Genomic DNA, 12609 nt, shown 5'->3' with positions numbered 1-12609 from the left:
GAATTAATTGACTGTATATTTTGTGGGCGAAACGCGGCAGCCAAATGCGCACAGCAGCGTCCCCACAAACAGCCGTGGATTGAATGACCAAATTATTATATTTTTTTTCGGAGGGATTATTACCCCCCGAAAAAGCAATCCGCCAAATTGCTAACAACCTACGTATCGCTGGGTAAACAGAGGTGTGTGTGTGGAGTAAGGAAACTTGCCCAACGTTTCACCCTGACCCGGGAATCGAACCCGGGTCCTTTCGCTTGCGAGGCGAGCGCTCTAACTACCGAGCTACAGGACTCCACGGATGGTCACCATTATTTCCGAGCTGGCTGGTTGAGAGGAAGCCACACATTCAAAGCCTTTACGACTATCTTGGCTCAGGAAAAGTGTGTGCAAACATTCCAACTGAGACGTTAATCTGGATCAGCCGGGCATCGCACATAGAATACGCTCTCAATCTGTCTCTCCTCAATGCAGACCGTAAAGCAATATTATCTGGGGGTGGGGGTGTGGGCAGGGATTGTGGGCCAGGACACCGGGAACGAGAGAAAGCGAGAGAGAGAGAGAGAGAGAGAGAAAGAAACTCCCTTCTCTTTTCCCAAGAGCGCGGTGGGATCTTTAACATCCACCTGAACAGGGCACAGACGGGGAGTGAGGTTTGAAGGGGAGTGAGGCTCACTGCGTGAGCTCAGAGACCCCGACCTGGGGCTTCCCAGACCACAGCCTCTGTTACCTTTGCAAACACCGGCTGCTCCCAGATGGTAAATGGATGCCAGCACGTGCCAAATGGCCCTTTGCTCATCTGCCGTGACTCCCAGTGTCTCCAGCGCTGCCTGGACCCTGCTGAACCCCAGCGAAGCCCTCTGCTTCTCCTCCACCTGAGACAGAGAGAGACACACGCAGAACACTCAAGGCCCGAGAGTCAGGTGCTTCACAGCAAATTCTTTACGTTCCTAACCTCTCATGAAGTTCCCTCTTTGGGACGTCTCCTCCGGGAGCCCTGGGCTGACGTTTCACTGCAGGGTCCGGAGAAATACGATCCTCCTTACCTTTGTGGCCGGTAGAATCCCGAACATGTGGGTCTGCGCCAACTGGTGGAGATGCAGCTCAGTCCTGTTCAAAGCACAGAGCAGAAACGTGTCACAGTCAGCGAGTGACTCTCAGAAAACCACCACAGACCCTCTGTGTTTGGTCTCCGATTCCCGTAATAATAATCCTCGCCTTTGATACAGCGCCTTATCAGCGCTTCGAGGCGTCTCAAAGCGCTTCACGGGATATACACTGTAAAGTCTGTGTGTTTCTAGGGCGAAAAGCGACGGGCAATTATTCTGTGGAGCGCTTTAGAGACGTGATAAGGCGCTGTATCAAATGCGAGGATTATCGTCAATTTACTGACTCCAACTGCTCGGAAGAAAAATCAGAAGCTTTACGTTTGAGACGAGGTATTCGAGGAATTGTCCCCAAAGGGTAAGCATATCCCCAGCCATTCAGCATCGATACTCAGAGGACACACACGTCCTCAGACGTTAGGCTAAGCCCTTGTTCCTGTAGAACTACACCCCGATCGCTATTTAGGGATCAGCCTGGCTCAGTGGAAGCAATCCCGCCTCCGAGTCAGAAGGTTGTGGGTTCAAATCCCGGCCTGGGATCTTACGTGAGGGCGTTATATAAATGTGAGTTGTTGTTGTTGTTGTTGTCGTACCTTAATGAAAGGTCTAATCCTGCCAACATCTGGGAGAAGATGTCAAATGTGCCCTCGCCTTCTGGATGCTGAGCGACACGAACGCGTTCCAGTAACATGGTCTGAAAGACAAAGCAGTCCTGTAGTGCGGTGGGTAGGACGCTCGCCCCGCAAGCAAGAGGACCCGGGTTCGATTCCCAGGCGGGGCAAAACCTTAAGCAAGTTTCCTTATTCCACACGCACACACACACACACACACGCCTCTGTTTACCAGCGGTAAGTGGGAACCTGGTTGTTATTCGATTGGTGGATCACTTTCCCGGGGGGGGTGGGGGTAATAATCCCTCCAAAGAGAAAAAATGCGGTCACTCAATCCACAACTGTTTGTGGGACGCTGCTGTGTGCAATTGGCTGCCCAAAATGGCTTTTCCCCTGACAAAACCCCACAGTCACTACAGTGGACAGAGGCTGGGTGAAGCGCTGTGAGACGTTCTTGAGGGTGCTATGTCTGTCTGCTCTGTGGCTTACCTGGAGTTGGGCAGAGGACACACGGCCGGCCTGGTTGAAGTCCAGCGAGGCCACCATTGAGAAGCGAGTGGTGCTGCTGTTGTTGGTGGTGGGAACCGAGCCAAAGGCCTTGAGAATGGTGAACACAGCCTGTATCTTCTCCACTGAGACAAAACAAAAAGAGTTTGGGACAGTTCACTTCACAGCCGTCCCACAATCGGTCACTCAATCCACGACTGTTTGTGAGACGTCACTATGCGCAATTGGCTGTCGGTGTTTGGCTCACAAAATACACAGTCACTACACTTTACAGAATATTGTGGGATACAATGTATAGTTTGGGACATGACATGTGTAAGCGATGGCCAGGATGGTGGAAGGCAAACTGGATGGACCTTGGTCTTCTGTGGCCCAGCAACTCTTATGTTCCTCTGTTGTTAAGGCTCAGTTCACCTGTGACTGCGGAGCCCACACTGCCCGCCACCTCCACTAGATACTCCAGGACCTGCTGGCAGCTGGTGGTCTTGCCCGCTCCGCTCTGACCCAGCGGCACGATGGTCTGGTCCTTACGGTGCATTAGCATGTTCCAATACGCCCTCTGAGCCATGCCAAACACGTGAGGAGGCATGTTCTCCTTCTTCCCCCTGAAGATCTGGTCACAGAGAGAGAGAGAAAGAGAGACAATGGAGGATAGAAATGTCACTGCTCCACAAAGCTTTGGAACTCTCTCCCCTGATCCCTCTGCCTCACCCCCTCTTTCAGATCAGAACTGAAGACCTTCCTCTTCGACTGCGCTTATGGTCACCTCCTGCCTCCCCTGGCTTGGTGATGTGCTCCACCACTGTTAACTGCTCTGAGACATTCCTTTGGTCCACTTCATCTCACCCTCTCTTTCCCCCACCCCGCCCCTCCCAAGCCAACGCCCATCACTCTCTCCCCAACATGCATGTCATGCTGTCTCTGGACACGTGACACACTCTCTGACTTGCGTTACCTTGGCTGAGTAGCCAGTGACCGGCCGGGCTGGGTTGGTGATGATCAGTTGACCTCCGGCCTTGGTGTGGGCGAGCTGGGAGCTATAGCGTTGGTGCAGGACATGGAGGACACTGCACTCGTTCAGGCTGAGCAGCTGAGAGAGATCCTCGGCGTAGTCCAGCTTCAGGGGGTTTGTCTGAGCCGCACAGCAGGGAAGCACGTGAAACAACAACAACAACAACTTGCATTTACACCGCTTAACAATGCACGGTCAAAGAGGGAGGTCTTCAGTCATGAGCTAAAAGGAGGGAAGGAAGGGGCGAGGCAGTGGGATTGGGGGAGAGAGTTCCGAAGCTTCAGGGCGCAGCGGCTAAAACTGCGGCCACTGATGGCGGAGCGGAGGGGACGAGGGGCAAGCAGGAGCCCGGAGCCAGTCGAGCGGAGGCAGCGGGTAGCAGGTGAGGGGTACGAGCAGGTCGAAGAGGTAGGGAGGTGCCAGGGCATGAAGGGATTTGTAGACGAGTGTGAGGAGCTTGAAGTCAATCTATTCTGTGGCGGGAGGTGGGGGGGCAGTGGAGCCTGGCGAGGACTGGAGTGATGGGGGGGTGGGGTGTGGGGGCCAGTGGAGCCTGGTGAGGACTGGAGTGATGGCAGGGTGGGGGGGGTGGGGTGCTATGGGGGAGCGGCGGTACAGAGTTTAGGGTGTGCGAGTATGTGAGTGTCGGAGTTCTGAATCAAAGATACACACGAGGTCAGGTTGGGGAGTGTGAGTTACTCACTCTGTGCACGTGTTCCTGATCTGTGTCTATGATCGTGCCGTTGCTCTCTACACGGACCCGAACTTGACCCACAGGGAGCTCGGGGGTCCCCACGTCTGGCTTTAGCTCCGTGGCTGAGGGGGAGACGGCAGGAGGGGGGGTACGTCAAATTCAACTTGCAAACACTAACGCACAAATAAAATAAAACTAATCCTTACATCCACTACCCTACGGGACTGTGGAGCCCTGTGGTGTAGTGGTTAGAGCGCTCCCCTCGCAAGTTCGATTCCCGGCCAGGACAAAATGTTAGGCAAGTTTCCTTAATACACAGTCACTCCACCTGACAGTATATTCTACAAAGCGCTTTGAGACGTCTCAATGACGTGATAAGACGCTATCAAAAAATGCAAGGATTAATAGTATTATTATTATTATTAATAATAACAGTTATCGGCTGCTGGAGACCTGAATGGTAATTACCTAACGTAAAGCCTTCTTTGTGCACGTACCAGACCTTGTCACTCTCGTACCAAACATCCTCTCCCACCTGGAGGAGCGAAGAGTCACAGTTAAATGCAGTCGATGCACTTTGGCTTCAGGTTAAATGTAGATCCCAAACAGAGAACGTGTTCTCCTGCAATTACCGATTCATACGTTTGTGTTTTCCCCTCTGCTCTCCAGCTTTGGAATTTCCATGTGCGGGTGGGATACTCTGAAGCTCGGTGGGTAATGTGTCAGACACCCGGCTGAGCAAAGCAAAACTATAACATAAACTGAGTGATGGGCGTGTGAGTGTGAGAGAGTGAGAGAGAGAGAGTGTGTCTGTGTGGTGTATGTGTATGTGTGGTACGTGTGTGTGTGGGTGTGGGTGTGGGTGTGGTGTGTGTGTGTGTGTGAGTGTGTATGTGTGTGAACAGTTATCTTCTGTACCTCCAGTTCCTTCTCTAGACCTTCCTCACACTTGTCCTGTGTCTGCATCACTTGTTCCTCTGCTCTGAGCCCCTCGACGGGTGGAATACCGGACTCCTGCCCCTCCCCACCCTCCAACTCCAAGTCCAACTCCACCGGCGACTTGCCACCATCCCTCTCCGTCTCCCCGTCTCCGCCGGGCTGCTCAGCTCCGAGCAGCGTTTCTACAGCAACCACATTGGCTGCAGATTTGTAGGAAGTGCCTTCACGTGGAGCGAGATCCACACTGACGGAATCCGGGCCCTGATCTACAGGCAAAGACATTCCCTGCCCCACTCGCGGCTGCCTGGTCACTTTCCCCGGCTTCCCCCGGACTCTGGCGTCCGTCTCCAGCCCGGCTTCACCGTGACCATTGACCAGAAGCGATGGCTCTCTGCTGGCCATCTCTTCCTCTCTCTCTACCGGCGGGTTGGCATTCTGTGTCAGCTGTAAGAAATATTGAATCGTACCGTCATCCAATTTACCCGGAGGCTGCAAAGGGGAGACAGGCGAAGGGTTAACGGTTAAAGGTCCGGAGGGAAATGGAAGGAAAAAGAAACACAGAACAACGAGAGTTCGGCGCGCACAGAGGTTCAAACAAGATGGGCGAAGTTGGAAGGATCGGGGAAGACAATCACGGAGCACAAAATACACATTGTTAGGAAACTTGAACACTTTCAGCACTCGGAGGCAGTGAGCGAATCACTTCCTTTTGATGCGCAATGTCTGTCGACTTCAGAGGAGCAGTGGACACCTTCGGATCCCGACTCCATTCCATTCACATGGGCCAAAGGACGACATACATTGAGTTGGGAAGTCGGGTTACACTACCGGTGGATACCCGCGGACGGCGCTGCGGAGGCACCGTGTGTGTGTGTGTGCGTGTGTGACAGACAGCTCAATGGTGCCACCAACAGGTGCTCAGTGGCACCACATGCATCACAACACAACACAACACGGGAGACATGTTGGGTAACGCAATATCAAAATCGAGACCCCCCCCCCACCCTCCGACCCCCCCACCCTCTGTGCCGGTCTCTAGTCCCGGTTCCTGAGCCAGGAGGGGCCGCAGTATCTCAGGGCACTGCTGACGGCAGCTCAGCCCGGCCCGGCTCATCGGCAGGACCTGGAAGGGCCGACCAGTCACTGGGGGCAGGGAATCCTCCCCCTCAGCTCCTGGTAACCCCACAGGCCAAAGTCCTAACAGGTCCTCGCTGGACAAGCAGCGGGAAAGCTTGGCCAGGCAGTGGTCTCAATGGCCAAGCTACGTGTGGTTTTAGCTGGTTAGACTCCAGGAGTTACCCCAACACACACTCTGGGTTCCCCCCAAGCCTTGGCTCTTGCCAACCTGCACCTGATACTCTCCGGATTTCAGTAGGCAGGGGGCAGGGGGGCATCCCTCCAGGGAGAGAGGGAGAGAGTGCGATTCCATTCCGACAATGTATCCCTGGAATTTCCATGTGTAGGTGGGATGCAGAGAATTCTCAGTTTGGATTGGAGCCTCTTAAGCAACGGTGACGGGATTCAACTCATGTCAGACACCCGGCGAACCCAAAAGAGAGTCAACGTGGCAGGGTTTCAACAGGGCAAGAGCACCCCCTGGTGGATTGTGTCTGTCACTGCCCCCCCCCCACCCCCCCGCTGGACCAAGCGCTGCCTCTCAGGCCCACTCACGTGCTGGCTCGGTCTCTGCTCCTTGGCTCGGTGCTTCGGCAGCCTGGCTTCCTTCTCCGTTTCCCGCACGAGCTGCTTGATAAAGCCCGCGGGGGCCACGGGCGAGAGCGGGGGAGGGGCCGGGGGAGGAGGCGGCCGTTCTTCTTCCTTGATCTACATTAAGACAAAATGAATCAAGTCATTTCATAGGAACATAGGATGCAGGAGGAGGCCATTCAGCCCCGCGAGCCTGTTCCTCCATTCTATTAGATCAAGGCTGATCTGTACCTCAACCCCAATTACCTGCCTTTGCCCATATCCCTCGATCCCCTGAGCCAGCAAACATCTTTCCACTTCAGTCTTGAAAATGTGAATGGATCCAGCCATAATCCACAGCTTTTTGGGAGGGGGGGGGAAGAGAATTCCAGATTTTCACAACCTTTTGTGTGAAAAAAATGCTGCCTGATTTCACTCCTAAATGGCCTGGCTCCAATTTTGAGATGACTTCTATTTACAGGAGACGCGTGCAAAGGTCAATTTTATTGGGTGCGTGGAAGGGGTGGCGAGGGGAGCATGTAGCGGGGGGTGGGGGGGCGTGGGGAGGGGGTTTCAAAGCGGGAGAGGTTTCACGATAGCAAACTGAATGAAAACAGCAGAAATACCTGTTTTGCAATGGCAGAGTTTGAGATCCTTTTCCACGATTGATCTTCAAATCCCGTCAGGCCCTGACACCTGCCTACCTCTCCGACCTGCTTACCCCCCAACCCACTGCTTGCTGCCTCTGCTCGACTGTCCGCAGCCTCCCGCTAGTCCCTCGTACCCTTCATCCCAACATCGGTGGCCGTGCTTTCAGTCACTACTCAAGTTTCCTTACTCCACGTGCCGCTGTTTATCTAGCAGTAAAGTAGGATCCCGTTTTTTTTTGTCGATTGGCGGATCACTTTTCTGGGGTTAATAATGCCGCCAAAACATAATAATAATAATTTGGTCATTCGATCCACGACTGTTTGTGGGTCACTGCTGTGCACACTTGCCTGCTGGGTTTTGCCCCATCAAAATATAGAGTCAATCCACCTTTTGCGCTTTGAGACGTCTTGAAAACGTGATAAGGCGCTATATCAAACGCAAGGATTATTATTAGTTGTCGTGTTATTAGTAGTAATCGTATTATTAGTAGTATTAGTATTACTGTTGTTATGATGCCGCCTCTCAGGATCTCACATAACCTTCACCTCCCAATTCCCAATGTAGTCATAAAGCTATTCAAATCCTTGCCCAAGTCGAGGTTAAATCCAAACTCCACATCACACACGTGCGTCCATTCCTCACGGTCTGATACCTTACCCGATCAGACCACGGCTGTTACCCTTTTCACACAGACGCGTTGCGGTGTTTAGTGTGTTTTCCACAGAAAAATATCCTCTTGCTGCATCTAACCCTTCGAAATTAGTGGAACATCTCTCACACCTTTAACCCCGAAACGAAGCAACTCCATTGCCGCGCATGCAGGAGGTAAACCTTTGACCCAGAAAGAGGACTTTCCTTTTGTTCCCATAGTGCACGACGTGAGGAGACGGCCATTTTGAAGGGATGGGCTTTGTGGACGGATGGATTGATGGTGGAAGATGGAAACGACACGATGGGTGAACAGGATTCATGCAGATTTTCCCGATGGATGTGAGACAAAGACGGGAGGGGAAAATGGAGAGAAAAAATAAAGAGAGAGAGAGAGGAAGAAAGGGGAAAACAGCAGTGTGATTAGTCCTGTAGTGAACACACAGAAATGATGTCACATAAAACAGAGAAATGGACAGTAGGGTTTTTGCTCAGACGCAAAATACACAGTCACTGCACTTTCCCTGCAATTTGGTTCTCATTGAGATGCAGCCAGTGTCCCATTATGGTGTGGTTGCCCTGTCACCGGTAATTAATGCCATTCAAGGTCAGAATATTATCCGCACTCACTGACCCCAGGCTCGCTCCGTGCCAGTCTTGTGAAGTCGGAAAGAGGAACATCTAACTATTACGTTTCTTTCCCTGGACCTCTCCGCATGTCTCTGCCTCAATCCCTCTGTCTTGTTCCCTCTTTGCCCGTCTTCAGATCACACCCGAAGACTTTCCTTTTCGACCGTGTCTACGGTCAACTCCCACCCCCCCAACCACCCCCAGTCTCTCTCCCCGCCACCCCCCCCCCCCCCCCCCGGCTCGGCATCACTGTTAAACCCACCGTTACGCTACTCCCCCTATAAAGGGGGCTGTGTAAATGCAAGTTGTTGTTGACACAGTCACTCCACTTTACGGTAAATCCTGTGGAGCGCTTTGAGACGTCTTGAAAACGTGGTAAGGCGCTGTATCAAATGGTAGCTTCCAGCTGTTAGTGGGATGTTCTCCCTCTGTAATATTCAGTGCAGGTTTAGGATGGAGTTCCCCTGGTGAATGTTGAGGCTAAGGTTATCGAACATCCAACTTAGCACCTTTTAACATGTCTGTCACCTCGCAGTCTATGCCCAAATGCAGGTCCTGTTTGCCCAACGTGGGGACAGAGGTTAATGGGGCAACGAAGCAAGACCCAACACCAAAGCATAGACAGCTGTAAAGTCACCTCTTAAAGGGACATGTGCAAACAGAGGCTCAGAGACACTTTGTTGAGGCCCATTTAGGCAACAGCCTTGACCAGTCGTTCCTTGTTGACACATCTAATATATATCCTCCGGCCTAACCTGCAATTCCAAGGCCCTGAGGATTATTTTCCTATGACTCAGATACTGTACTTCATGTTGGAATGTTTACTCCCCACTCCCCCCCACCCCCGTGAAGGTCGATTTAAGAGCGTATTAGTCAGCAGTAAGAATTATCGGAGACGCAGTCCTTCGGATGAGACATTAAACCTCACTCACTCCCCGTCTGTGCCCCGTTCAGGTGGACGTCAAAGATCTCCCTGTTCGAAAAGAGAAGGGAGTTTCTCTCTCTCTCTCTCTCGGTGTCCTGGCCGACAATCCGTCAAATAATAATTGATCACTCACTTCGTGGCTGTTCATGCCGTGTTGCTCTGCGCCAAATTGGCTGCCGCGTTCGCCCACAAAATACACAGTCACTACAGTCCAGGCAGTGAAGGACTTTGAGACATATTGACACCAAAATACACAGCCAATTCACTTTATATATATCCGGTAAAACTCTTTGGGACGTCTCAATGATGCGATAAGGCGCTATATCAAATGCGAGGATTATTATTATTGTTGTTGTTGTAGCCACTACATCAAATGCGAGGATTATTTTTGAAGTATATGACGAATTATCGTTTCTAACACAGTCTGAGGAGCTGAGAATTCTCCCACAGTTCTAACAATTTCTATTCCTTATTTAAAATAGGTTTGGACCCAAACCCAGAACTGGATGCAGATCTCAGTCTAGTTCTATATTGCCTCAGGTTCTGCCTCAGTCTAGACCTGAATACAGGGCTCTGTATTATTAGCTCAAGCCTCACTGACGACCGGCAATTTTTTTTTAGCCGCAGTCAGATAACAACAACTTGCATTTATACAGCGCCAGACATGCAGGGTAGCGTCCCAGAGCGCTTAACCACCATTGCCACTCAACCCGTCGTCCTATTTAATTTAATCCACTTGCCTGTCCCTAGCTACACAGTCACTACACTTTACAGTGTGTCCCGCGAAGCGCTATGAGGCGTCTCGATAACGTGCTGAGGCGCTGTATCAAACGCAAGGATTATTATTATTATTATTAAATAAATAAATGAAGCGTGAAATGGATGTGGGAGGGCTGACGGGAGAAGTCTCTATTCGGTCAACCCGGAGAAAGAGAAAGAGAAAAAAAGAGAGAAAGAGAGGGAGAGAGAGACTCGGAGCCCAGAGACGAGAGCTTAGCCACTCTCGAGGCAGCTGTCCTAATGGTAGGATAAAAATAATCCCAACTGGTCCGAGCACACAGGCAGAGTGCAGATAACACAGCCCGTAAAACACACAAGTCTCCTCGGTAAAGATTCTTTCCCAACTTCCCAGACCAGCACGAGAGAAAATACCTTGCGAGATTCCCGGCTTCTCCTAATTTCCGACCTTTATTGCCTTGGATTTGAACCGTCTCCTCAACAGCGGTTAAACAGATCCCTTCGAACCGACCGGGCCACAGACAGAGAAATGTGATGAGGGCAGCCCCTACCATATGTCTCACTCCCCCTCCCCCTCTCCCTGTCCCCAGTCCGACACACACACTCACTGTATGATAACAGAGCAGTAACAGCTGACTGGACACAGCTCAGTGCTATAAATATTCCCTCATTCCACGTTTGGGCATGTGTGAGTGTGTGAGGGAGAAAAAGAGAAAGAGAGAGAGAGAGAGAGAGGGCGACACAGGGTATCTCTGATCATCAGCCCTTTGCGTCCGTGTCACACTTTATTTGATAATAATAATAATAATAATAATCCTTGCACTTGATATAGCGCCTTATCACGTCGTCGAGACGTCACAAGAGGCGAGAATGCTGCCACTGGGCCCAAGCAGGACGCACTTCCATCTCCGAGCATCGTTCCACAGAAGCTGGTTTCAAAATTAATGGTAGCTTTTCCTCCTGCCTCAGTTTTATTCGCAGATCTTTCAGCCCCAGCACCCCCTGCCCTTCCGCCACGCCCCTTAATACCTCTTCCAGCATCGTTGTATCACAGAAACTCACATGGCAGAAGGAAGCCATTCAGCCCATCACGTCCACACCAATTCTCAGGGCAACTTTTCATTCAGTCCCCACTGCCCCACCTTGTCCTCACACCCCTTCAAGCCTCCAGCCTTCCTGTCCACTTCCCTCTTGAAACCCACACTGCTCTGTCTCGACCACCTGACTTGGAAGTGACAGGATTTGGTAATTCCAACGACCCTTTGTGTGAAAAAAAGAGTCTCATAAACTCCCCTCGCTTCTAAGCTCTCGGTATCTCTCATTTACCAATTCAAACAGGTTTGTAGATTGATAGAATTTTACAACCCATCACACATACTCTCTGAATGAGCTCTGTGTTCATAATAATAATAATAATAATAATCCTTGTGTTTGATAGAGCGCCTTATCATGTCATTGAGACATCTCAAAGGGCTTCACAGGATATACTGTAATGGGATGATTACAGGATATATTTTATGAGCGAAATCCGGCAGCAAATTGCCCACAGTGATGTCCCACAAACAGTTATGGATTGAGTGACCGCACCATTTTTTTGTTGGAGGGATTTTCTGGTTGGATTATTTCACTGACCCGAAAGGTGTGATATTAAACCTGTGTATCATTATTTTTGCTATATGTAAACAGAGTAAATCTAGACCCAGTTGGGATTTCAACCCACTCTCCCACCCCCCTGTGTCTTGGAAACAAACGGAGGATCTGTCCAGAACGGCCGAGCTCAACTGAACACAAAAACAGACGTCCTCCTCCCTTATCTGGCAAAATTCCTCCAGTTACTGAACCGAAGAGATGTCCACACTCACGCAAAGGCCTCCCAAAGGCTGGAGCTCGCTGCTGTGTGACTGAGAGTGTCAGGTGGAGAGAAGCCTGGGTCTCTCTCTCTCTCTCTCTCTCTCTTTCTCTCTGTGTAACTTTACTATGTCACAGACAATTATAGCACTGAGACCTAATCGAATCATAGCTTTTAATAGCAAGACAGCCTCGTAATGGGAATATTAATAACAATTATACATACGGGGATTTGGGAGAGTTGCAGGAAACACGTTGACAGTGTGGTCACATGTCAGTCCTGGCTCGTGTCCGTCAACACGACCACTGATCATTGTCCGCCTAGGGCAATGCCTAGAGCCATGACTGCCGAGAGGGTGGATGTCCTGTAGCTCAGTGTTCAGAGCACTCGCCTCGCAAGCGAGAGACCTGGGTTCGATTCCCGGACAGGGCGAAATGTCGGGCAAGTTTCCTTACTCCACACGCCTCTGTTTACCAGCAGTGAGCAGGAACCCCATTGTTAGTCGATTGGTGGATTGCTTTTCTGGAGGTAATAACTCCTTCAAAAAAAATAATAAATTGGTCACTTCAATCCACGGCTGTTTGTGGGGACGCTGCTGTGCGCAATTGGCTGTTGC

The 12609-nt window shown here is 51.1% G+C and overlaps 1 protein-coding gene across 1 annotated transcript in view; it reads right to left on the bottom strand.

Annotated features, from left to right (window-relative positions):
* The window catches only part of LOC103184081 (unconventional myosin-XVIIIb), a 44686-nt gene extending 33937 nt beyond the window's left edge, over nucleotides 1–10749 (bottom strand). Inside the window, 12 exon segments of the mRNA XM_042337518.1 lie at nucleotides 728–872; nucleotides 1044–1107; nucleotides 1697–1797; nucleotides 2204–2346; nucleotides 2636–2834; nucleotides 3177–3353; nucleotides 3937–4049; nucleotides 4396–4462; nucleotides 4846–5355; nucleotides 6538–6690; nucleotides 8059–8111; nucleotides 10559–10749. Coding sequence (XP_042193452.1) covers nucleotides 728–872; nucleotides 1044–1107; nucleotides 1697–1797; nucleotides 2204–2346; nucleotides 2636–2834; nucleotides 3177–3353; nucleotides 3937–4049; nucleotides 4396–4462; nucleotides 4846–5355; nucleotides 6538–6690; nucleotides 8059–8097 — 1711 coding nt within the window. The 5' untranslated portion in view covers nucleotides 8098–8111; nucleotides 10559–10749.
* Between the last annotated feature and the right edge of the window lie 1860 nt (nucleotides 10750–12609).

This window comes from Callorhinchus milii, unplaced genomic scaffold (genome assembly GCF_018977255.1).
Source record: "Callorhinchus milii isolate IMCB2004 unplaced genomic scaffold, IMCB_Cmil_1.0 Scaffold8, whole genome shotgun sequence".
NCBI lineage: Eukaryota > Metazoa > Chordata > Chondrichthyes > Chimaeriformes > Callorhinchidae > Callorhinchus > Callorhinchus milii.
This window is presented reverse-complemented; position numbering and strand designations above follow the sequence as displayed.